General features: G+C 42.0%; 1 protein-coding gene across 2 annotated transcripts in view; it reads left to right on the top strand.

The window, feature by feature from the left end:
* Window positions 1-27,378, top strand: part of LOC143928135 (putative oxidoreductase ZK1290.5) — a 248,620-nt gene that overhangs the window by 44,442 nt on the left and 176,800 nt on the right. For both annotated transcript variants that reach the window (XM_077452806.1, XM_077452807.1), the window contains exon 3: window positions 9,145-9,393. In XM_077452806.1, coding sequence (XP_077308932.1) covers window positions 9,145-9,393 — 249 coding nt within the window. The remainder of the gene's footprint in view (window positions 1-9,144; window positions 9,394-27,378) is intronic.

The raw sequence follows: 27,378 nt of genomic DNA, 5'->3' as shown, positions 1-27,378 counted from the left end.
GTTTGCGGGTTCTGAGTAATTTTCTAGCAGATTTTTACATGTAGGAAAGGAATGTCTGAAATGGCCTGGTAAGGAATTGTTTAATGTTACTTTAAGCAAGGTGGACAATGGGGCAGCTTAACCACATATTTCTAAGAGGGAGGCTCTCTGGGGACCCTGGTGTAAAAGGGGGCTGTCTGGGGCCCCTGATGTAAAGGGGATGCTCTCCAGGGACCCTGATGGAAGGGGGGCTCTCTAGGGACTCTGATGTAAGGGGGATTTTTTTTGTTTTTTTGCACAAATGTGTATAGTTTATATGTTTTTGTGCCTGTTTGCAAAATTAAAGTGGGCCGGTCTGGATGAAGTCTAGGGCCAAATTTTTGTCCCAGTCCAGGCCTGGGGTAGGGGTACATTCTGACTGGGTGATAGGGGCTGCAGCTTGGTGCATTATAAGCACAGAGCGACTTGCATACTTACACACAGGTTTATTGGAACAAATAGCATAAAATATGGCTGTATTTTTGGCACCCCAGGAGCCTCAGATGTTGCAAACAGCCCTTGTAAATGAATTCTAGGATGCGGCTGCAGGCAGCTCCAAGTATAAACATGCTTATGTGTCTACAGGCGTATGTCTGTACATGTCCGCATGTTTACACTCAGAGCTGCACATACCTGCATGCAGCTGCATCCTGTAATTCATCTGTACAGGTTGCTGTACACAACACCTGTGGCTCCCCGGCGCTGATATTCGCCCATATTTTACATTATATGTTCCAATATGTCCGTGTGAAGGAGCCCATAGGCTGGCCATAAATTTTGCATTTTTCTTTGCTTCATTCTCCCATACACATTTGGTGAATCTCTTTCACTCGCTATTAGGCTGGATTCACACCTATGCATTTCTAGTGCTTTTTTCATTTTGCAGGTTTGCACTACAGATCGTGTTCCATAGGAAACCATGGTAAATAGACTGTAGTGCAAATCTGCAAAATGCAAAAAGCACTAAAACTGCATAGATGTGAATCCAGCCTTTCTGTGATCGCTGCTGGTGATATAACAGCTGGCAATATTTTTACAAAAAAAACGGACAAGCTCGATAGATCAACTTCCGTTCAATCAGCCTGCCCATAAATGGATCGAAATCTGGCAGATTCAGAAGGATTTTCGATCTGTCTATGACCGGCTATAGAGGATGCAAACAGATTTGTAGTACGATGGAGCATGCCTGAATGCTGAATATTTTCTGTTACTCTTCCAATGTGAAGATAAATGATGGAATGGGGTTTAGATGCTGATGAATGCCAATTTACAGCAGACAGCAAGGCAATTACAATCAGTGATGCGCGAAATGCGACCATATACTTTGTCAGTCCAAGTAATGTGATCTCATAACACGAAAGCCGCATGCTGCTCTCTTGTACGTTTATTGCTATATACATCAATCTTGGCAAAGGATACTATTAAAGGGCTATAGTTATAGAAGGCTATAAATAAAGAGGAGTGTAGGTGCACAATTCTTGTTACCTATAGCAGCCTTTGAAATTCTTATTTTTGTATGCTCTATATTGATTGCCAAATTCTTCTGTAGGTTGTTTTAAACCAAAATGTACAGTTGAAATAATAATGAAATATGACTACACCAGCTTAGAAGAGGACAATAAGTTGATTTCCTAAAGGCAAATAGACTGTGCACTATGGAAGTGCTGTTGCTTCAGAGGTTAGTAAATGAGGGTAAGCTTCATTTTGCAAAGAACACCCAATCACATGCAAGAGAAAGGAAAAAAAAATGCATTTTTGATTGCACATGATTGGATGATGGATGTCGTCAGAGCTCATTTACTAAACCCTGGCGCAACTGTACTTGCAAAGTGCATTTGCTTTTAGTAAACCGACCCCTAATTCCCTGTTCACACTTGAGCGTATTAAATTCATGGGCAGAGTCCTGTGATTTTGACTGTGATTCCAGAATCGCAACAAAACGGCGACGTGCTTGCGGTGCTGTTATTTCTTACTAGCACCCCAAACGCGGTGCGAATTTGCCAAAGTCGTTGTGCGACAAAACGCACGGAAATCACTGCAAAACTGGCAACCCCAAATGCGCCTGGCTCACTGACCTCCCTCCTTGGAACTACATGTCCAAAAATGCCACATCTAGTCCTCTTTGGCTCCCTGTTCAGGTTGGTGCAGGCAGCATGCTAAGGTAGGAGTCGACTCTCTCCTGGGAGTACGCATGCATTCACACAAGCATGACTCCATAGGAACCCACAAGAGAAGGGAGACACCCGGGGGCAGACTGGGCCGGGGGGCAGGTGCCGCCCAGGCTGCTCTGCTGCCCGTAAATATGCCACACGGCTTCCTTTGCAGGCATGCCTAAAAGCTTCCTGGTGAAGAGAAGTAAAGTCCCCTATGGTGTGGTACCGAATGCAGGATGAGGACGAGGACAGAGTGAAGATTGCCCCCTCCCCCCTGGCATGGATGGTGTGTACACTGTCTCCAAGCAAAGGCCAGCTCCATCCCTCACCAGAGGCTCTCCTCCCACTACCAGCCCCATCCAAACCATCCCAGATCCCCATTGCAGCTCTTGGCCGCTCCCTGACGGCCAGTTCTGTAATCCAGAGTCGTGCCCAACCCGTCCAGTGAGCAGAGAGTACCTGGAGGGGAGCTTTAGCCTGGTATGGGGTTGGGAGGAGGCAGGGAAGAGGGAGAGCAGGATAGGGGCTGAGTTGCTGCACCATGGGCCTCGGAATTGTATGTGCCCCCTGGGCCAAAAGTTGCCAGCCCCTGGAGAAACCTAAGAAAAGGAAGCCTGAAGATGCGATCTGCAGCCTCGCTGAATTAAAAAAAAAAGCAGAGCATTTAAAAACAAACAGGGATATCCAGTGTGAAACTACAAAAACAAAAAAGGGAAGGCGCAAGTACTCCAATCTTTGGAGTACTTACAGCTCCAAAGAAAGTGGTGAAAATAAAAATAAATTAAAAATAAATTGCATACTCACAAAAGTACCAATGTGTACAGCATGCAGCTGGAAGGATAACATGAAGTAGAACGTGCAAGTGCTTTCTAAAAGCTCGCATGGAGTGCGCTGACAAGTTTCGGGGGCGCACCCCCTTCTTCAGAACTGTTACTTCATATTAAAAGAGAATGAAAATTAAGGATGCAGTCTAATCACTGCTCAACTTAAAACAAAAAAGTGTGGCGCTTAAGTGGCAACAAACCACATGAACCAGTAAGGCACTAATTCAAGCAAAGAAAATTACATACACTTCAAAAAAAAGAAAATATGTGTAAATTCTGTTATATATCAAGAGATCTTACTCAGGATCAGATCTTACTCATGCATACACATTGAAACTCCTAAGGTTTGACCTCATATTATATGGTTTTGGTAAATCTGAAGGAAAAACTCAGCAGAAAAACTGATAGTGTGTATGGGGCTTAACAGTCCTTGAAATGTGTAATATCAATCACAATTCCAAACTTGAGGTGACGTAAAAAAGGTGAAATTCAACTTCTGATGTGTAGAATAATACCACCACCGTGATAAAGAAGGGGAGAGGAGGCTTACCAAATGACGTGGACTCAGAGGAAGGCTTATGCCTCTCGAGTCATATGGGCCTGTAGGTTAGCAAACCAGATAATCATACATCTAGTGTGCAATCTCCTGCAAGTCTTCAGGTCATGAAATCATCCGTAGCGATCCTCCTATAGTGCTCATCCCACGAAAATAGGGGGCTCAGGTATCAAAGACCATGGAAGTAGAAAACTAGCATAGCGCGATACCGTTTTAACATCCAAATGAGGTGGACTCAGAGGAAGGCTTACGCATCTTGAGCCATATGGACCTTTGGTTCAATCGTAATAACATAGTCAGAAAGTAGCGATGTCTGTAAGGGGGTACACCCGACGCATTTCAACGAAACGGTCATCCTCTGGGGTGTGGTTTTTGTTTTAATTTTTGCATGTTACTGTGTAGTCTTCAGTAGTGTTGGCAGCTGGGTAGAGCACATCTTTTCACAGCGCAGTATTTTTTTACACCTTTAATCACTGCTCAACACCTTTGCATTGAATAGGTCTGGTAGTCTATAGTTTCTTTCTGTTACAAGCAATAATAACATCCTGCTCATTCATATAATACCTCTTCTCCTTTTTAATCTTTTTTTTTAACACAGGGTTCAGAATACATCCCCAGAATAGACACTATTTGCGAAACATTTAATTCTGCTTGATAATTTATAGTGGTTCTACAGGGTAAACATTTTTTTTACATTAATGCATTCCCTGTATTAAGGTAAATAAAGTTTAGGTAGTTATTTTGCCCCCGTTAACCCCCCTTATACTTAGCTTTGCTTGGGATCAAGTCCACAGATGTGCCACAATAGGAAGTTGCTTGGTGCCACACCATAAGGAGGAGTAGCCAGGAGCTCTGGCAGGGGACCCCAGAAGAGAAGGATCGGGCCGCTCTGTGCAATTCTATTGCACAGAGCAGATAAGTAAAACATGTTTGTTTTAAAACAAAAAAAAAAAAGTTAACTTTACAATCACTTTAATGTATATGTGACTATATGGTACAATGGTGGTTTTCTTTGTAAAATGATTGAGTATATGATTTTGTCTTGGGGTATATTCACACCAGATGTGGTGGGGCTGCATTAGGTGGCTATTTCAGAGCAGTCCCGGCTCATGGCAATGCAGAATGCCTTATCTCTGGTGTGCCCACAATGCACTACGCCATCACAGTGCATTGCTGGCTCATGATTGGCCAAGCATGCACTGTGACTCCACATGCTTGGCCAATCACAGCGCCGGCAAGGAGGAGAGCCATAATTGGCCACTTATAGCTCAGGGGGTTTAGTACACGCCCCACACTATATAAGGCCGCCAGCGCAGCGGCCTTGTGTAGTGTGTTCCGGCGTGCAGGGAAAGAGCAAGATAGGCAGGGACAGTGTTCTTTTCTCAGGCATCTGCAGGAGTTAAAGTGGGTGTTGTGTGCCTCCAGCACAGTATACACCTGTATCTACCCTTTTTTGCTGGTGTTCTCCAATACAGGCATCTGCAGGAGTTAAAGTGGATGTTGTGTGCCTCCAGCACAGTATACACCTGTATCTCCCCTTTTATGCTGGTGTTCTCTAATACAGGCATCTGCAGGAGTTAGTGGGTGTTGTGTGCCTCCAGCACAGCAGATTCTACACCTGTATCTACCCTTTATTGCTGGTGTTCTCTAATACAAGCATCTGCAGGAGTTAAAGTGGGTGTTGTGTGCCTCCAGCACAGTATACACCTGAAGATACCCCTTATTGCTGGTGTTGTCTGTTGCATATTTGCATATTAGCCTTTAAAATTAGCACTTTTGATTTCGAACGTTCGAGTCCCATAGACTTTAATAGGGTTCTAAAGTTCGTACAAATTTTTGGTCCGTTCCAAGGTTCTGGTGTGAACCGAACCGGGGGGTGTTCGGCTCATCCCTAGTGGAAATATGTGGGTAGTGTGCGCTGAAAAAAAAGCATTGCATTCAGAATTTTTTTCCAGGGCAGCGCAGTGTGAGGCAGTTTTATAAAGAAAAGTGAACAGTGCGATGGCCTGAGATGGACGCATCTACACTGCGATGATCTCACTCAGTCGCACCACACACCAGCCTCTGTGTTGGAATGCAGCAGCTGGGGTCAATACGATCTTAAAAGTGGTGTTTGATGGAGTGGCGCAAAGTAAATAAAGGAATCATCTGGCCAGAAAAGATTGTTTTCAGAGTTAAAATTTCTTCTATTTTTTTAGAATTTGAATTATTTTTGGAACCTCCAGACATCTTTAATGTTTTGGTGTGGTGTATTAGAAGCAGGTTGCTGTTATCTCAGGGGGTAGAATCTTGGCACTATCCCTCACTCCTATATTCTGACAACTTAGCATTGAGAGGGTTTTCTGCCCTGATTGTTCTGCCAGAATCATTAGCAAACAAGAAGGGTCTGTGCCCATTGGCAGAGCCGTTGAATGCTGTTCATTCATCCAGCTCCGGGTATTATATGTTTGGTTTCTGAGAAGCAGCGGCTCTTCTGTCCTATGAAGCCGAGTCCCGGTCTTCATACTGAGAACCTGTCTCTGAGAATCTAAGTTGGAGAGTTACATAATTCCCATTTGAACGACTGAAATCTTTTCTTCTCAGAACAAAAACACAGGCACGGTTATTTAGTGTGTTTGATATGGTAATGGTTGGGAGACCCATCCTGGTATTCTTTGTGTTGTGTACCAGGCTGGAAGAGTGGCATTAGTGTTCAGCAACTCACATCAACCAGTAACTTTACCTACTATTATTATTTGATTTGCTGGTGTTCTTTACATGAATTTCACCTACATTTTCCATATACAACAGATAATACCAAACCTACAGATTAACCCCAACTAAAAGTGTCATTTTCTCCTTGACTCTGTCCCATTGGGGGACTTGACTTTACTTTCTGTCATTTAGACACAAAAGGAAATGAGAGGACATCTCTCTAAGTGACAGTTAACAGTAGAACACGGTGTGGGAAACTGACCACCGCATTCAAAACGTACTGCCCTTGTGACCTGCAGTTTCTGTCAACTTAATGACACCCTAAATGCAGGTCACAAATCTAGTGCATTTGCCGGGACTGGATTGCATGATACAGTAGTACCATGCACAGCTGTTCTGCCTACCAGTGCCCACCAGTGCCACCTTCCAGTGCCCACAGTGTCACCTATCAGTGCCCACAGTGCCACCTATGAATGTCACTAATCAGTGCCTCATCACCAGTGCTGCCTATCAATGCTACCTACCAGTGCCCATCAGTGACATCTATCAGTGCCACCCATCGGTGACGCTCATCAGTGCCACCCATCAGTGCCACCTATCGTCATTCAATTGTCATTCAAAGTGTGGTTTAAGTGCCCAGTAAGCAAGTGGTTAAGCAGGCGCTGGGACCCAATCATGTGACCGGACCAGAGAAGCTTCAGAATAGGCAAGTATAGCCATGTTATCTTTTACAGGGTGGATAGAATAGTATTAGAATGGGGATGGGAGTAAGTTTAGGCTTAGTTGGAATTTAACTGAAATTCCACTTTAGAAGAGAAGTATGGTCAAAGCTTTTTTGGCCATACTTGTGTTCTGGGTCACGGAGACGCACTTACTTTTCTTCTCCTGTCATTCAGAATCCGCCGACAGTGGGCTAAAGCCTGCTGTCAGCTGATGTCACAGAGCTGCTCCAGGCTCTGTAAGGGCCTTGACCATATTGACTGACAGAGAAAACAGAGAACTGAGCGATCAGCTGTCATGTGATTGCTCAGTTCTCAGGCTTAGAGCTGGTCAGAAACAGCTGTAGCCTCAGACTGATGCTGCAGAATGGAGGAGAGTATGTATGTGTATATTTTTTTTATATACCGTATTTATCGGCGTATAACATGTACTTTTTTTTCCCTTAAAATCAGGGGGAAATCGTGGGTGCGTGTTATACGCCGATCCCCACTGTCTGTGGGGAAAAAGACCAAGCGCTGCAGAAAAAGACCAAGCCGAGTGCTCAGCTCACCTCGCAGTCACGCCGTCTCTCCTCCTTGTTGTCTCTGAGGGGATGAGGAGCAAGCGCTGATGAAAAAAGACCGAACCGAGTGTACTGTGTGCTCAGCTCGGCTCCTCTCACAGTCCCGCCCAGTCCCACCATTGGACCTGTGTTATGTCCATCATAGGAGCCAGGCCAAGGGGCAGGACTGCGAGACAAGCTGAGAGGAGCCGAGTACATACGAGTACACAGGCTCTGTCTATCTCGGCGGCGGCAAATTTAAACGGTTACATGCTGCAAAGGACACTGGGCAAGGCTGCAAACGGCACTGGCCAAGGCTGCAAATGGCACTGGTCATTCTGCAATGATGGACAAGGCTGCAGATGGACACTGATAAGGCTGCATTGATGGGCATTTAAATGTAAGTTTTTTTCCTTAAACTTCCCTCCTAAAAGTTATTTTCATTAAATTCCCTCCTAAACTTGGGGTGTGTGTTATACATCGGTGCGCGTTATACGCCGATAAATACGGTACCCCGAAAATTTCCTTGAAAGCCTATATGGTGAAAATCTAAAATCATTTAATTATGTCCACATTGTATTTCAGTTATTTTTAGCCTATTCCTAATTATCTGAAAGATCTTGACGTTTGTAAACCTAATTTATGAAGATCCTTACACATTTTCTTTCTTGAATTCTGTGACAAGTAAGCACTGTGCTGTGTCACACATTTCACAGAGCCGGCCTTCTGAAATACAGAGAGGCTGAGAGGAGGAGTTTCAGGAGGCGGAGTCAGTACAGAAATCACTGCTTGCAGGCAGCAAGGTACCATGAGATATGTAGTCCTTGGAAATTGAAATTAAACAGCAGGGGGGAAGCTGCAAAGCATGCAGGGAATCCAGAGAGTTGTGGCAATAGATGACCAGCAGACAGTCAACACTCACAACATGAAAGGAGATTTTTCAAAAAAGCTTATATTGGATTGTCAAATATAACAATTGTTTGTATTGGTATGACAATGCTGATGTTAAAAAATGAATGTTTATGCTGTGACCGTAGATCTTCATTAAAGAGGAAGTAAAGCCTCTTAAGAAAAAAAAAAGACACCCTGCAAGGCAAACTCGTAATGAGCTAGTATGCATAGCATACTAGCTCATTGTGAATTACTTACCTTAGATCGAAGCTCCCACAGCAGTCTTTGGTCACCACCTCCATCGCCGCCATGCTACCCGGAGTGACTTCCAGGTATCGCGGCTCTAGTGCTGTGACTGGCCGGAGCCGCAATAACGTCATTCCCGTGCATGTGTGCTGGTGCTGCCACGGCATGATCGCCGTTATAAACGGCATGCTCAGTGCGCCCACGCCCGATGTCTACGCCGCATGCTGATCGCTCCTGGAGAGAGGGGAGTATTTCATTCAAATTCAGGAAGAATATGAAGATTATCCCCAATTATCTTACATTGAATAATCCTACTACTATACAGAGACAAATCATCATATTTTGTTTTGAGTAACAAGTGGCCCCTATTCAGTTGTGATCTTGTTCACCTTTCTCTATCATAGTTTAACTTGTATGTATTTAGTGCAGATAATTCTAAACAGTGGGGGCTGAATTTATACATTTATTAACTATTACTTTAAACATGCTTCTCTTCCATAGGACTGTCACACCAAGGAGGATATTCCCACAGTGCACTGCTCTATGCGCTGAAAAATTGTGGCATCCGACACATCGACACCGCTAAGAGATACGGCAATGAAGAACAAGTTGGCAAAGCAATAACTGAAAGTGGTGTGAAGAGAGAAGACTTGTGGGTCACCACAAAGTTATGGCCAGGAGATTATGGGTATGACAATGCCATACAAGCATGCATGGATTCGTGTAAAAGGCTTGGATTGGATTACCTTGGTAAGCATGAAAACATCCTTGTTGTCTGTTCAAATTCTGGTTAATCTACCTACAATGATGTTAACCCCTTCACGCCTAGGGGAAAAACAAATATTAACCACTTGACCACTGGGCACTTAAACACCCTTAATAACCAGACCAATTTTCAGCTTTCGGTGCTCTCGCATTTTGAATGACAATTACTCAGTCATGCAACACTGGACCTATATGAAATTTTTGTCCTTTTTTTCACACAAATAGAGCTTTCTTTTGGTGGTATTTAATCACCGCTGGGTTTTTTATTTTTTGTGCTATAAAAGAAAAAATACCGAAAATTCTGTAAAAAAATGAATTTTTCTTTGTTTCTGTTAGAAAATTTTGCAGATTAGTAATTTTTTCTTCATAAATTTTGGCCAAAATTTATACCACTACATATCTTTGGTAAAAATAAGTACAAATTGGTGGATATTATTTGGTCTTTGTGAAAGTTAGAGAGTCCACAAGCTATGGTGCCAATATCTGAAAATTGATCACACCTGAAGTACTGACGGCCTATTTCAATTCTTGAGACCCTAACATGCCAGAAAAGTACAAATACCCCCCAAATGACCCCTTTTTGGAAAGAAGACATTCCAAGGTATTTAGTAAGAGGCATGATGAGTTTTTTGAAGTTGTCATTTTTTCCCACAATTCTTTGCAAAATCAAGATTCTTTTTACTTTTTTTTTTTTTTTCACAAAATTGTCATATTATCAGGTTATTTCTCACACACAGCATATGCATACCACAAATTACACCCCAAAACACATTCTGCTATTACTCCCGAGTACGGCGATACCACATGTGTGAGACTTTTACACAGTGTGGCCACATACAGAGGCCCAACATGCATGGAGCGCCATCAGGCGTTCTGGAGCACCCAGGACAATTCTGACATTTCTCTCCTACATGTAAAAATCATCATTTATTTGCTAGAAAATTACATAGAATCCCAAAACATTATATATGTTTTTTTAGCAAACACCCTGGAGAATACAATGGTGGTCTTTGCAACTTTTTATCTCGCACGGTATTTGCGCAGTAATTTTTCGAATGCTTTTTTTTGGAAAAAAAACAGTTTTGTGCTTAAAAAAAAAAAAAAAACATAGTAAAGTTAGCCCAATTTTTGCATAATGTGAAAGATGAAGTTACGCTGAGTAAATAGATACCTAATATGTCACTCTTCAAAATTGCACACGCTCCCGGAATGGCGCCAAACGTCGCTACTTAAAAATCCCCATAGGCGACGATTTAATTTTTTTTTACTGGTTATATGTTTTGAGTTACAGAGGAGGTCTAGGGCTAGAATTATTGCTCTCGCTCTAACGTTCGCAGCGATACCTCACATGTGTGGTTTGAACACCGTTTTCATATGTGGGCGGGACTTACGTATGCGTTCGCTTCTGCATGCGAGCACATGGGGACAGGGGCGCTTTAAAAAAAAAACATTTTTTTTTATTGTTCATTTTACTTTATTTATTTTAGTTTGACATTTTTTTCCCCAAAAATAATTTTTTTGATCACTTTTATTCCTATTACAAGGAATGTAAACATCCCTTGTAATAGGAATATGGCATGACAGGTCCTCTTTACAGTGAGATGTGGGGTCAATAAGACCCCGCATCTCACCTCTAAGCTGGGAAGCCTGAAAAAAAAAAAAAGATTCTGGCTTTGATCGTATTAGCGATTCGGTAGAAGCACCGGAGGGCGGCGGGAGGGGGGGGGATGTCTATGGCTGGGTATTGCAGGGTATCACCGACTATGGCTGGGTATCTCAGAGTATGGCTGGGTATCTCAGAGTATGGCGTTGCAGAGTACTGCGTTGCAGAGCATTGCAGGGTATTGGCGGGTGTTGCAGAGCATTGCAGAGTGTTGCAGGGTATTGGCGGGTGTTGCAGAGCATTGCAGAGTGTTGCAGGGTATTGGCGGGTGTTGCAGAGTGTTGCGAAGTGTTGCGGCGTGTTGCAGGGTGTTGCAGGGTGTTGCAGAGTATTGCAGAGTGTTGCAGAGTATTGCAGGGTATTGCGGAGTGTTGCAGTGTTGCAGAGTGTTGCAGAGTGTTGCAAGGTGTTGCAGAGTGTTGCAGGGTGTTGCAGAGTGTTGCAGAGTGTTGCAGAGTATTGCAGAGTATTGCAGAGTGTTGCAGAGTATTGCAGGGTATTGCGGAGTGTTGCAGTGTTGCAGAGTGTTGCAGAGTGTTGCAGGGTGTTGCAGAGTGTTGCAGGGTGTTGCAGAGCGTTGCAGGGTGTTGCAGGGCGTTTCGGAGTGTTGCAGGGCATTGTGGAGTGTTGCAGGGCATTGCGGAGTGTTGCAGGGCATTGCGGAGTGTTGCAGGGCATTGCAGAGTGTTGCAGGGCATTGCAGAGTGTTGCAGGGCATTGCAGAGTAATGCAGAGTAATGGCAGGGTATTGCAGAGTAATGCAGGGAATCGAGGGGTTAATTTTCGGTGAGCAGCGATGTGGGCACTGCAGATGCAGCCCACATCGCTGCTGACACCGATCTCTTCCCCCTCCGCTGTACCGATCGGTACAGAGAGGGGGAGGGAGGAACCGGCGTCATAACATGACGCCGGCTTGTTTACAAGTGATCACTCCGTCATTTGACGGAGCGATCACGTGGTAAACGGCCGCGATGAGCGGCCGTTTACCGTGATTCGTGATGCGCCGGGTCCACTGGACCCAGCGGTCACGGATGCTCTCGTGTGCGCGCCCCAGGCGAGAGAAGAATTCTGGGAGGCCGTTAATTAACGGCCTCTCAGAGTTAAACAACCGCCCTGAAGCCGTTAATCGGCAATGGGCGGTTGTTAAGTGGTTAATGTCTAAGCACAATTTTGCAACTTTGACATGTAAAACCGTACAGATCATCACAACTACTTTGTACATCCAGGTGGATTATACCTTGTTTTTTTTCAGAACAGATTGGGCTTTCATTTGGTGGTAAATGGTAATGGATATCTCCTGTTTTATTTTTTTTTTATTTTTTTTTCTATTATCAAAGGGAAACTGATTGAAATAGTTTTTTTTACTATTTTTTTAAATTGAGCTGTATATTTCTTGTTACTACCAAACAAGAACAAACTAAAATAAATTCTCTTGCTCCTGGCAATCATAGTGATATCACATATTTGTATGTTATGTGTTGTATGCGCACAATTTTGCTTTTTTTTTGTCCTACCTAAAACACACTGACACTAATAAAAAAAAAATTAAATCCTGCCCAAAATATACTGACCCTGACACCAAACTTTGACCTTTGCTTGACCCAAACAATAACACTGGCACTGGCCTAGATCAAACCTTGATCTAGGTATTTTTTTATTTTATTCTTTTTTATTATTCTTTTTATTTATTTATTTACACACTTTTTTTTTCTCTCTGCAAGGAGAGAGAAAAATACAATGGGGTTGATTTACTAAAGGAAAATATACTGCGTACTGCAAGTGCACTTTCTCCAGAGCTTAGTAAGGCTTCATGTACACGGGACGTCTTAAAACCTCTCCTGAACGATGGAACTTGACAACTAGTAACCGACGGTCAAAAATGTCTGTTGTGCCGTGTTTAGCCGTGTTTGCGTTTAGAAGCATTTTTTGCATTGCAAATTATCAGAAATGTACAGGCATACCCCACTTTTAAAGTGGTGTTGCCACCAAAAAATAAAAAAGTGCTTAAAATTCTTAAAAAAAAAAAAAAAAATATATATATATTTTTTACTCACCTCTAAATACCTGTTGCTAGGGGGTCCCTCGTAGTCTGCCTTCTTCCTTGCCCGCGCTGGTGGCACACGAGGGGAAGTCATCTGGGACCTGTGTCCCAGATGACTGTGCGGCGTATCACTGCGCCCTGCGCCGCTCACGCATGCGCAGAGGGTGCCCGGCTGTGAAGCCACAGCCGGTTGCCCACAGTACGAATGAAGGCGCCGCGAGCGGAGTGGGGAACGAGGGGGGGCTTCGTTCCCCCGCATCGCTGCACCCTGGGACAGGTAAGTGTCCGATTATTAAAAGTCAGCAGCTGCAGTATTTGTAGCTGCTGACTTAAATTTTTTTTTTTTTTTTTTAGGGGCACCCCACTTTAAGTACACAATGGGGTTTATTTACTAAAGCTGAAAAGTGCAAAATCAGGCTCACTTCTGCATAGAAACCAAGGAGCTTCCATGTTTTATTACAAAAGCTTAATTGAACAAGCTGGGGATAGAAGCTCATTGGTTTCTATGCAGAAGTGAGCCTGATTTTGCATTTTTCAGCTTTAGTAAATAGACCCCATTGTGTACTTAAAGTGGGGTATGCCTGTATCTCCATTATAACGTCTATAAACGAAAAGTTTACGTTTACAAGCTGTTACAGGCATTTGGCGTTTCAAATTTCTCTGAACATCCATCCTGAATGTATTTTTTTTGCTTTCCTCAACTGCCTAGAAATGACTATAAATGACCCTGTGTACAAGTACTGATAAAATAACATGGAGGAGAGTTGAGGGGCTGCTGGAAAAAAACACCCAACTGCTCCTAAACGTTCCGTTTAGCATCAGCAGTGTACATGAGGCCTAAATAGGGTAAAGTTTCAGTTTGCAAAGAATATGCAATCACATGCAAGGAAAATACCTGAAGCTGGCGATCTCCCACACTGACACATCGTAAAGCCGCTTTACCGGTACGTGGATCAGAAATCCCCTAGGGCTTAATCTCCTAAACGTACATCGTAAAGGTACGGAGAGGAGGCATTCTGATTGGTCGGTGCCGTCACATGGGCGCCAACCAATCAGAACCCGCGTAGCCCGTCCTGTCAGCGCTGGAGAAGAGGAGAGAAAGCCGCAGGGATTTCAAATCCCCAGACTGGTAAATCGGCGACCTGATGTGTCAGTGCGGGAGATTTTCGACCTAAGGTACTGTGGGACTGCGATGGGGAGGGGGTCTAGTGTAAGTTCACCTTACAGATTTTCTGTAAAGGTGAACTTACACTTTAAGTTCAGTGAATGAGGTGAAGCTCTGCTGACTTCCATCCATCATTTTTTATATACCTTGCATGATTTTTTAGCAAAATTGATTTTCACCTCTTTCACAAACTAATGCCCCATACACACGATGAGATTATCGGACGAATGAACGTCCGTTTTTTATTGCATGCTAATCTCAGATCGAATCTGATGAGTTTACTAAAGTCACGAAAATTCCCGCACGACATAAAAAAAATTCGTACGTGATGTCATGTGTTGTAATGCATTTGTATTGCATTTTCGAACGATAGCTGTACTGATTACACGAAAATCGTACGATCTAGCATCGTACGAAAAAAATTTCCGTGCACGTCCGATAGAATAATATCGGATGTACTGTTCGAATCGGCTCTCGAAAGCTCTGTACTAACGATCCGATTATCGTACGATCGCATCGAAAGCGGTATTTTCCGTACGATTTTCGTATCGTGTGTACGGGGCATAAGGCCTGTTTCACACAGGCTTTAGCTTTTATAAGAGCAATGTGAACATCAAGCTTTGACAAAGCATTTGCAGAGCCTTTGATAAGCTTTGTTGAAGCTGTTAACCTCTGGTCCTTGGCACAGAGGGGCCGCATATTTGTGTAAATTGCTGTCCATACAGCTGAGCCAAGAGCGCATGCGGTGCATGCTCCCGACACAGTTAACAGCGCCTAACCAAAACACCCCTAACCGAAAGATTTCAGATCACGTGATCATTGTGACAGCCAATTACAGTGGTCATGTGCTCTTAAGCCCCACCTCACTTCTCGGTGTCATAAACCTCTTAACCTCCGTAGCGATCCCGAGTGTGGGGTGAAAAGCGGTAACCGCGAGCCACACTCGGGATATACATACTTTGCATCCTTTTTGTCCCTAGTGCTTTGTCCAGTGCCCTGTATGCAGTTTTATATTATATTTTATATTATATATACTGTTCTTTCTGCCTGGAAACTGGAGATTGTCCATAGCAACCAAAAAGCGTCCCTTTACATCAAAAGTGATTTTAGACCAGTTAGAAAACAGTGATAATAAATTAGAATCACAGAATTGAGCGATAGTGATTAGTGGGGATATCCGTCATCAAACACTGGAAGTAATGACAGCGACAATTCTGCAACTGAGCAAATTAGTTAGAATTTGTTAGAATTATTTATAGTTATTATATTATAATTTATGTTTTCGTGTTTCAAACTTTATCATACCCGGAAAGTTTACTAGACTCTTGTTTGGACAGATTTAAGTGTGTTATTAATCAGAATTACAGGCCTACAATATAAAACGCCAGATTTCCATGCAAAACATTGTACCGCTTTGAGCATCAAAAATCTGACATAATCATACTGCCAGGGAGGTTAAAGGGCATGGAGGTGCCAGCGTGAAGAGGTTAAAGTACCATTCAGCTCAAAATTTATAAATGTTGAACACAGATCCTAATGGGAGTGTTGGTTGCCACTTTAAACAAGCTGCTAGCAGGCTTCAGAACGTCTTGAAGCTGGTTGAAAGCCTGCTGAAGCCTGGCTGCAACTTGTGTACACTCTGCTATAAGAGTACACACATACTGGCTAATTGTCTTAGCAGATAGAAGTGTTTTGGACATAATCTGCCTATAGTTATCTACTGATTAACAAAAAATGATTTGTTAACAAATGTCTGAAATGACAGATGGGTGTCTTCAGGGGCAGACTGACAACTCATGGGGCCCCCGGGCAATAGGAGATTATGGGGCCCCCAGGCAATCAGACATTATGGGGCCACACAGTATACACAAACACATACACAGTGTACAATCACACAGTATACACAGACATGTTTCTATTGGCTGAGAAGGTACTGGAGAGGTGGGGCAGCTATAATCTTGGGATTTTTAGACCAAAAGGATGTCGGTAAGAGACATTTCAGATGTACAAAAACATGGATTTTTACATACTGTCCCTGGTTTTACTGAGACTGGCAACCTTGATGGGGCCCTCTAGTGGCAGGGGGCCCTCGGCAGTGCCCGAGTGGCCAAATGGTCAGTCCGCCCCTGGGTGTCTTATAATTATATGCAAATTCTTGCTTTCTTCTTCTATAGGACAGTTCAGAGTTTTGTTTTGTGCTCTACCACATTAGCCTACATCTCTAAATTGTGTGGTATATCAACGTGTTTGCATATTTGCTTCATTCTTCTAGAAAACTGGGTCTCCTTTTTGTACTATATCTGCTAATAATTCTCGCAGTAGTGTAATACTTCTTTTCTCTGTCTCAGCCATGTCTGTTTACAATTGTGTACACATGTGGTTCGCACGCATTTAAAAATTGTCAGGTGTCCGTAATAATCCATAGATTGTGCTGGTTTCTGAAATTCCAGATTGAAATGGCAGTGATATCAGCAAGTTAAACTGAAGATATTTATTGAAACCATGACTATAACCCTGAGATCAAAACTTAGTCTGATGGAAAACATTGGCTTTATGTATTGAAATATAACGGAAAGACCAGAGATGTGTGTGAGTCTGTCAGGTTCTGTTACCCAACCGATGCACAATACCTCTGAATGATGTTCGTGTTCCTAGTCAATAGAAGTGAAATTAATCACAGAGCACCTTATTCAAAACTGGTAGGTTGGTAATAAAAGATTAGGGATAGGCTAGTACGTAATAATATGTATTTATATATATATATATATATATATATTTTTATAGAAATATATACCAGTAATAAAGGGGGAATGATGAAGCACATATGTTTTGTATATCTAGAGATCAGGACACACATGAAAATGTGTAATATGTACAATCAATCAGTCAAACAATCAGTCTACTTTTGCATTAATTTTCAATTTATGTTCACATGAGTAGATCTCATTAAGCAGTTCTTACATTCTTTCCAGTGGAACCATTTTGTTTCAGTCCAAAATAATCTCTTTTTATGTGACTACAATTATTTTAAGATCTCATCAGAAAAAAATGGGCATTGTAGGGTTCAATTAACAGACTACTTTGTGTTATATAGCAGTAGATATTTTTGCCTAGTCTGTTAATCCAAGAGTAACTGGCAGAGATTTTTTTTTCTTGTTTTTTTGGTTTCACATTAAACATTTTATTAGACACATTGTTCATTAGGTAAGTACAATCTATAGAATATAAGTCATCATGGAGCATGAAAGCTTAGTATTAAACAAAATAGAAGACATGCATCAGGCATTGAATGTGTACATGTGTAAGCCACTTGAGTCGGCTAAATGATGACATTCATTAAACAAGTTAACAAAACATTCATGTCAACAGAGAAAGAGAGTTATTTTCTATGTTTAAAGAATGCTGATATTCTTCACCAGTTCCCACCCCCGAGGGGTAGCTAGTAATTTAATATTATTATATACTATACCAGCACACACATATATAAGATATGACTTCAGGAGGAACTTGACACATTTCTGCCTTTTTCACTCCTTACCATTGGTGATTTGTTATGTTGGATTAAAATACTTACAAGCCCAGTGGATCCAGCATTGTTCTCTTTTCTGGCATCACTCTCCTACTCCAGGTCCTGTCCCACACTACCATTTTTCTTTTTACGTCACATGGAGACGGCTGCCTTTTCCTGCTTTCTCAAAGACCCAGGGATCTGGCACTGTGTCTGTTTACGTATTGCTACATGAAGGACATGCTACTTGCTATATGAAGGAAGAAAAGCAATGCCTCTTGTGATACAGATGTCGCATATCCGAGAAAGCATTACTTTCCCCTATTTATGGAACATTATCTAGAGCTGTGTCGGTTTACATATTCCTCTATGAATGGAGGATACTAATGCCTCCTGGGATACCAACGTTGCATATTCCAGGAGACATTACTTTATAGAATGGGGATGAAAAACATAGATGGCACCATATCTCTCATAAGAGCAGGCAGCGAAATAGAGCTGTGTCTATTTGCATCCCTGCCCATGCTTATGAGAGATATGGCACCATCTCTGTTTACTTCCCCATTCTATAAATGAATGTCTCCTGGGATATGTGACATAGGTCTCCCGGGAAGCAGCGGGGGAACAATAAATTGAGAAAGGGAAAGGTGAGAATGGAGGCAGGTGGCAACCAAAAAAGTGAAATAAAAAAATTAAAAAAAGGTCAGTTATTTTTTAAAAGTGGGGGGAGGAGAGAGTAGATTGGGGCAACATTTACAATACAAGGTCTGCTTTAACCTGCCATTGTGCTGCTAGGTTAGAGGTTGAAAGTCCATTCAGCTAATGTCCTTGGTGGTATATTAATTCAAAACCCCGAGCAGTCTCAGAGATAAGCAAGCTGCTTAACATTTATGATTCAGGTTCTAGGATAACATCTGTTAAGCTGCATTTTAAATATGTTTTCTGTCTTTGGAATATGGACTAAGAAAAAGAATAGTAGAAGGATAAGGCCTCTTGCTCATGATATTCCTGTTTGAGCATATACTTTTTCAGACTTTTTTTTTGTATCTATTTACGTGCATTTTCACGTATGTGCGTGTATCCTTATCCTTATATATCTTACTGTACAATATGTAAATGAGCATTTGCACGCATGAGGTGTAAATTACTGACCAAAAAAGCAGATTTTTCTATTTTTTTTATTACTGAAGAATGCACGGCACTTGTTTATATGCCTGTGTGCATAGGCACATTACAATTAATAAAATAGTAATATTTTATCTCATTAAAAAAAGTCTGCACTGAGCTTTTTCAAGCTGCAGTGTGCACGGGGCCTAATAAGACTGGACCAGCAATAGCATTTGTTTGGATAGGCAGATGCAGTACGCTTTCAGACACATTCAGTTGGAGCTTTAGCCTTCTGAGTTCTTCTAGAGGTGCTTCTGATATGCTTAAAGCTGGTTTTGCATCACCAATGGACCTATATATCTTCTGGCCTAACTCTGGGGTGCCAACATGTATATTCAGAGGACACAAACCAACCAGCTTATATTTTGGTTATAGATGTCCTATAGATATCCTGTATGTATATAGATAGATAGATATTTATTTAAATATCTCTTTATACTCTTAGTACAACTAGCAGGTAAATGACTGAAATCATTGCAGTTGATGAATTTCTTCTGTGAGTATATTTCCTCAAGTTAAAGGCACACAAAGGACAGGGCTTAATGCACAAAATTGAGGTTATTCATATTCAATTCATATTCAATAGAGGTAGATTAATATTATTTTTACATACCGGTAATTGCTGTGCACCTGGCCCCTGAATGGAACATCCTAAACTCTTCTAGGATTACCCACAAAGAAAACAAAACAAACTACTAGCCAATAAAATTCTACTTCTAAACAGGAATTCTACAAAGCAGCTTGGATAATTACATTGTATGCCTGTATGTCCTAAAATAGTCATGGCATTATGTAATTATGTGAGGACCTTTCATCTTTACTCTCTTGGGAGGAAGTCCCAACTATAAACTTGCTGCCCAAAAGAGTTAAATGTGGAAAGCACTCAACAGTGGTCGTCTTTTCAATCAAACTTTGTGTATACTAATTCCCTGAAAACAAAACTGTAAATTGTAGAGTTTGCCGAGGATTCTTTTAGGGCTCTTTACAAGGTTTCTGTACGTTTTGTTAAATTTACATTCAAAATGTCTTTACATTGTTCTTACATTTTGGCATGTTACACAAAGGTATACATATATAGAGGTATACCTTTGGTAAGGTAAGGTATATATATCTTTTGCACATCGTCTACACAATTTATACTCTTTTATTTTTAACACATATACCTGAATTGGGCCTAGATGTTCAATGTTTCTCCAGAAATTCTATAAAAAAAATACAATTACAATTATTAGGATCTGAAAATAGGGTTAAGAGTGGTGTAGGATCTAAAGAAGCTGTGGCTTTTGCTCCAGATAGAATGCCAGTCTTGGGATGTCAGTGTAGTCAACTGGCTGCTCTTGTAGGCCATATATTCCTAATTAATGAGAGATTTTGGGTAAACACCTGGCACATAAAACCTTTTTCAAGGGTCAAAAGAGTGGTTCAGTTGAACAATTGTGTGGTAAAATAGTTTCTCTTTAATTAAGAGTCAATAGGAAACAAAATTTCGAAGGTTACGTATATTCCCCTTCTTTGTTTTCGTTATATGATAGCCTCGAACAAGGGGAATTTATTTAACCCTCAAAACACATTGACTTTAAATGGAAAAATATTTTACCACAGCTGATCATAGGGCAAATCAATTCTATTGTCACTATGATATCTTTTTTACTCCAAGTATGAACTCCAGAAGACACTGAAATTGTACTAAAGCTAAGTCAATGCAATTTAAATATTTAAGGCCCAGTTAGAAAATCTGAAGATAAATTTTGTCCGATGAACAAGCTGGCGATTTTCTGATTGTTAGTATGCTGCTTTTGACAACCGATTATGAATTTTCGGCAGACAAAAACTGGATGCGCAGGCTTGAAAGTTTTTATCTGATGTGACCACAGTGTCCGATTTTCTTTTCATTAGTACGGTTTTCTGACAAAAAAAAGAGTAAGACTAGGCATGCTCAGAAATGAAAGAATATATACAAAACAATTCAACATATTACGTCACTTCTGACATTGAATTCTGTTGTAAGAAAATGTTCTGATGGCGAGTACACTCTTCACTTTCGATTTGAGACTAGCATCCAACAAAAAACTGATGAGAATTCATCCAATAATCTGACCGTGTGTATAAGGCTTAAGGCTTCTCACAGGGTTTCAGGGTGGGTGTGCAGCTTCTTAGGCCCCATACACACTATTAGATTTTCTGCAGATTTTTCAGATTAAAATTTACCAAAACCATGTAGTGCAAGGGCCTGTCTGCATACAAATTGAAACTCTTAAGGCTTTACCTCATATTATATGGTTTTGGTAAATCTGAAGACACAAATCTGCAGAAAATCAAATAGTGTATATGGGGTTTACAGAATTAGGCTCTATATACATCCAGTATATTATTAATAGAAAAATACAGGCGAGTAAGTTGTATGTGTTAGAGTGTAGACCTCACTAATTCCATGGATACCTGGTAGTAAGCTGAGTATACTAGAAAGGTAGGTCTAACTAGTTGCACAGATACTGGGGAGTGAGTTGTGCATACTAGGGTGTAGGTCTCGCTGGTTGCACAGATACTAAGGGGTTGATTTTCTCAAGGAAAATAGACTTTGCCCTTTGTAGGCGCAGTTGCTCCAGAGCTTAGTAAATGAGAAGAAGCCCTGCTGACTTCCATCATCCAATCGTGTGAAAGCAAAAAATTCCTTTTTTTTCTTGCATGTCATTGCAAATTGAAGCTTTACCTCATTTACCAAGATCTGGAGTAACTGCAGCTACTTTTACCCTTAGTAAATCAACCCCTAAGATTGACACCTGTTTATTAGAATGTGGATTAAATTTATTGCATGGATAATGGGGGTGAGCTGTGTATACTGGCGTGTAGATCCTATTGGTTGCAGAGATACTAGAGAGTGAGATCTTTTGTATTAGTGTGAATCTCATTGGATGCATGGATACTGGGGAGTGAGCTGTGTATACTAGAGTGTAGATCTTAGGCTTGATTCACACCTATGCGTTTTTAGTGCTTTTTGCATTTTCCAGTTTTGCTCTACAGAACGTGTTCCATAGGAAACCGTGTGAAATGGGCTGTAGTGCAAATCTGCAAAATGCAAAAAGCACTAAAAATGCATAGGTGTGAATCAAGCCTTACTGGTTGCACAGATACTAGAGAGTGGCACCTGTGTATTAGGGTCAGAGCCGTCTTTAATTTTGATTGGGCCCTGGGCAAACATTTTCTTGGGGCCCCCCCCTCCATTCTGAGACATACAAAAAATAGCAGGTAGACTCAAAATCTGTTTACTGCAGCAGATCACGCAGTGATTGCAATTGTTTGCCAGAGGTTACAGCCTATCCTTACTGCTCACTGGTTGGTTGCTAGAGGTTACAACACATAATTTTTGCTTGCCGATTGGTTGCTAGAGGTTAATGCACATCATTACCACTTACTGATTGGCTACTAGAGATTAAAGCAGATCACTACTGTTCGCTGATTGGTTGCTACAGGTTAATGCACATCATTACCTCTCACTGAGCAGTGGAGCAATCCTAAATAATTGAGCAAGTAAAGGGGCACATTAATACACATACTACAGGAGAGGTTCAGAGACTGCAGACATACTACAGGAGACAATCAGAGACTGGGGACATACTGCAAGAGACAATCAGAGACTGGGGACATACTGCAGGAGACAATCAGAGACTGCGGACATACTGCAGGAGATTACCAAAGACTGGGGACATACTGCAGGAGACAATCAGAGACTGGCGACATACTGCAGGAGACAATCAGAGACTGCGGACATACTGCAGGAGACAATCAGAGACTCTAGACATACTGCAGGAGACAATCAGAGACTCTAGACATACTGCAGGAGACAATAAGAGATTGCAGATATACTGCAGGAGACAATAAGAGACTGCGGACATACTGCAGGAGACAATCAGAGACTGCGGACATACTGCAGGAGACAATCAGAGACTGTGGACATACTGCAGGAGACAATCAGAGACTGCGGACATACTGCAGGAGGCAATCAGAGACTGCAGACATACTGCAGGAGACAATCAAAGACTGCGGACATACTACAGGAGACAATCAAAGACTCCGGACATACTGCAGGAGGCAATCAGAGACTGCGGACATACTGCAGGAGACAATCAGAGACTGCGGACATACTGCAGGAGGCAATCAGAGACTGCAGACATACTGTAGGAGACAATCAAAGACTGCGGACATACTACAGGAGACAATCAAAGACTCCGGACATACTGCAGGAGGCAATCAGAGACTGCGGACATACTGCAGGAGACAATCAGAGCCTGCGGACATACTACAGGAGACAATCAAAGACTGCGGACATACTGCAGGAGACAATCAGAGACTGCGGACATGCTACAGGTGATGGTCAGAGAACTTTCAGCAACACACAGCTTGACAGTTGAATAACACAGCTCAGGGTTTAAGCAGTCAGGCATTTTATGGGTGCAAGGACATACCTGGGCAGCCAAACTTACTACAAACATTTAGAGGTATGTGGGCGGGGCTTCCATTCCCTGATCTCACTACAACAGCCGGGAGCTCCACTGATGCTTTGTAGGGGGGCCCCGTTACCCGTGAATTGGGGCCCCCGATGAAGGTTTTGCAGAGTGCACAGAGGACACGGGAGGCTGTATTCCCACGCTAGCCAGCTCCCGGCCCTGCCCCCTCTCAGCTGGCTAGCACGGGAATACAGCCTCCCGTGTCCACTGTGCACTCTGCAAAACCTTCATTGGGGCCCCAATTCGCGGGTAGCAGTGCGGGCCCCCCTACAAACATTGGGCCCAGGGCAGGTGCCCCGTTTGCCCTGCGCTAAAGACGGCCCTGATTAGGGTGTAGATCTTATTGATTGCACGTATACTGGAGACTGAGCTACATATACTGGAGTTTAGATAAACAGAGAAAATAGAGAAGGTGGTACAGTATTTAAAACAAAGCGTAAATGCACAATGTATATCAAAGAGTATTCCGAATAAGGATGAGCTATCATCTGTTCAAAAGGATGTACAAAATAGAAATGAACAGATTAGCAATATATACAAATAAGTCACAAATATTAAAATAGTAACAGTAATCTGACCGAGAAGGGGAGTAAAAAAAAAACCCTATTGGAGGGTGAAGGGACAGGAGGTAGCTACACTATATTACCAAAAGTATTGGGGCACCTGCCTTTACACGCACATGAACTTTAATGGCAATAGGAATGTTTGACCATTCTTCTAGAAGTGCATTTGTGAGGTCTGGCACTGATGTTGGATGAGAAGGCCTGGCTTTGGGGATGGCCCCTTCCTGTTCCAACATGACTGCATACTAGAGCACAAAGCAAGGTCCATAAAGACATGGATGAGCGAGTTTGGGGTGGAGGAACTTGACTGGTTTCAGTGCCTGACCTTACAAATGCGCTTCTGGTAGAATGGTCAAACATTCCCAATGGCACACTCCCAAACCTTGTGGACAGCCTTCCCAGAGGAGTTGAAGCTGTCATTGGTGCAAAAGGGTGTGCCAACTCAATATTAAACCCTATGGACTAAAGCTGGATACACATTATGCAATTTTCTTTAGATTTTTTCCTTTAGATTTACCAAAACGATATAATATGAGGTTAAACTTAAACACTTTCAATTTGTATACAATGAGACAGGCCCTTGCACTACATAGTTTAAGGTAAATATAAAGGAAATTAAATAACAAAAGTTGTATAGTGTGTATCAAGCTTAAGACTGGGATGTCATTAAAGTTTATGTGCGTGTAAAGGCAGGCATGGTAATATAGTGTATATTGAGTGGGAGAGATTGCTGTAGATAGATATACAGTATAGTAAAGTAGTTACATGCAAAATATGAGATCTCAGGTAATTGGGGAGTTGGATAAGTGAGACAGAAACATCCTCCAGAAAAACATAAATTAAAGTAGTATGGGAAGTACAGGGATCCGATTAGGTAATTAAGGGACCCAGGTCCAGCACTGGTTACCAGAGAGTAACACCTGTGTATTAGACTGTAGATCTTGAGTTTATAGATACTGGGGAGTGAGCTGTGTATACTAGAGGGTAGATCTGAGCCCTCGTTCGCACTGGAACGATTTGACAGGTTAAATCGCATGACATGTTGCACCCTATTGTGGGCAGTTGCACTGTTCAAATCGGTGTGATGCTGACTTTGTGGTGCCGCACCGATTTGAAAAAGTAGTTCCTGCACTACTTATGGAAATTTTGGGTGCGACTTGCATAGACATCTGTGCATGAAGCAGCACAGATGTCTTCAAAGTCGCACCTGAAGTCGCACTGACATGCGGTTTTTGAAATCGTGCGATTTCAGATGAGGTCACACGATCTTAAAGCCACATTCAATGTTAACGATGGCTCACTGGTTGTACAGACACTAGAGAGACACACCTGTGTATTAGAGTGTAATTCTCATTAATTGCATGGATACCGGTGAGTGAGCTACATATACTAGAGTGTAGATCCTACTGGTTGCACAGATACTAGAATGGGACACCTGTGTATTAGGCTGGGTTCACACTAGTGCGAATTGGATGTGGGTTTCCCTGAATCCAATTCGCATATCAGGAGATTGGTTCGCACATTTCCGGAGTGGCTGTGGTGCGAATTGCACAGGAGTCCTGTGCATCTTCCGGTCCGTTTCAAGTCTAAATTGAGCCAAAAATTTGTACTGAAATTGGACGTGAATCGGTGAACAGGGACTCCCCAGACCCCTGCTGTGAGCCGCTCCGTGCTGCAGTGTGAACATAAATACTATGTATACAACAGAGTGGGATCTGGTTCAGTTTTACTTTTCAAACTGTTGGAGGACTAATGGGGGCCCTACGTGCTTTCATAAATGATTGTTTTTCTTTTCCAATTGACTTATCAACTTTTGATAAAAATAATTGATTTATAGTCGACAGCCTATTTGATTGATATGCCACGCAGTGGAAAGTGGATTTTGATCCATAGTTAAGATACAATCATGATTCGTTGATTGCATCTTTGTTTCCACCATGCAATCCCGTAATCTGATTGATCAAAATATGAATATATGTACAAAGAATTTATTCCAGTGCTGCCAATATATGCAAAACGATGATAATATTCCGTCCTGGCCGATCAACTCAGTTTGGTCAAATCCTATTGAGCCTAAATCGATTAAAAAAGAAGACATGACTATTCTGTTGTTTTACAATTCAGTTGTTTTCATTAAACCGTGCATTGAACGAATAAAAATCAGACGCTTTTTTTGTCCACCATAGGAGAAAGTATATATATTAATGAATCCGCTCTTAGGTATAGGCTAGCCTGCAGCCTCCCCGAAGGAGTTCCAATAATGTGAAGCGCACTGTGGTGAAATGTCACAAGTGATCTAGAACAGGGTTTGTTGCCTATTCAGACGATGTCCAATGACGAAACGCATAAGGAGGAGCTACGCACACACGTCACTTCTGGTTTAGCGACGCCCCACTCGGTGGAACGCACACTGAGCTAGAGCACTAATTTTTTAAAAGTGGATTTGGGGCTGGTGTTTACCACCCATTTATCTAAAGAAAAATATTTTTTTAAGAATTGATTTTTTAAACAAAAGTATTATCCGGAATTACACTATTGGAGTCCGTCTCTTTTCTATACGAGGATACACTTTTGGGGTCATAGAGAAGGAAATATTTACAGTATTACCCAGCGAAAACGGGATATCAGAGATTGTCCCTAGAGGGCCTGGAGGCTCTGGCTTTTCCAGGACGAGCTACAGGAGGGAACGATCGGTCCAGCAGCCACCGCACACTCACCACATACAGTTTGCCCCTGCAGGGGTGCCAGGATCTGGTGAGTTGGGATCCAAAAGGGGGAGCGCAACAGTCACTTTATCACTTTGGCATAAGGATTGGAATTAAGCGCAAGCACAAGTCATTTTGATTACTGCACAAGTCACCAGAAAAATTGTGTTTTTATACTGCACTGCCTATTTACATATAGATTTTAAATTTTTTCTTTCTTTTGGTTTTTGCACAGTGCTCGGTGAAGCACCCAAGACACCTTATCACTTTGAGTGTGATCATAAACCTTTGTATGAGGTGGACTTCATCTGATCACTCTTGAGTGTGGTCATAAACCCTTATATGAGGTGAACTTCATCTGATCACACTTGAGTGTGGTCATAAACCCTTATATGAGGTAGACTTCATCCGATTACACTCATAACTAATAGAGGACATATTAGGAATACGAATGTTTATAGTAGATGTTGGGAAACTGTTGGTAATGCACGTAGTGGGAAATTGATAAAGGCACAACAGTATCTCACCAAGGATACAATAAGTTCCATTAATTACCATAGGTGGAGCTTGTGAGCACACAACAGACACTGTTCATACTTGTGACATTTCACCACAGTGCTTGTTCACCAGCGCCACTCACTCCCAACTCACAT

The sequence above is a fragment of the Lithobates pipiens genome, unplaced genomic scaffold (genome assembly GCF_037356315.1).
Source record: "Lithobates pipiens isolate NorthernLeopardFrog02 unplaced genomic scaffold, aLitPip1_a1.2 Scaffold_23, whole genome shotgun sequence".
Lineage (NCBI taxonomy): Eukaryota > Metazoa > Chordata > Amphibia > Anura > Ranidae > Lithobates > Lithobates pipiens.
Note: the sequence above shows the minus strand (reverse complement) of the source record. Positions and strands in the feature narration are given on the sequence as shown.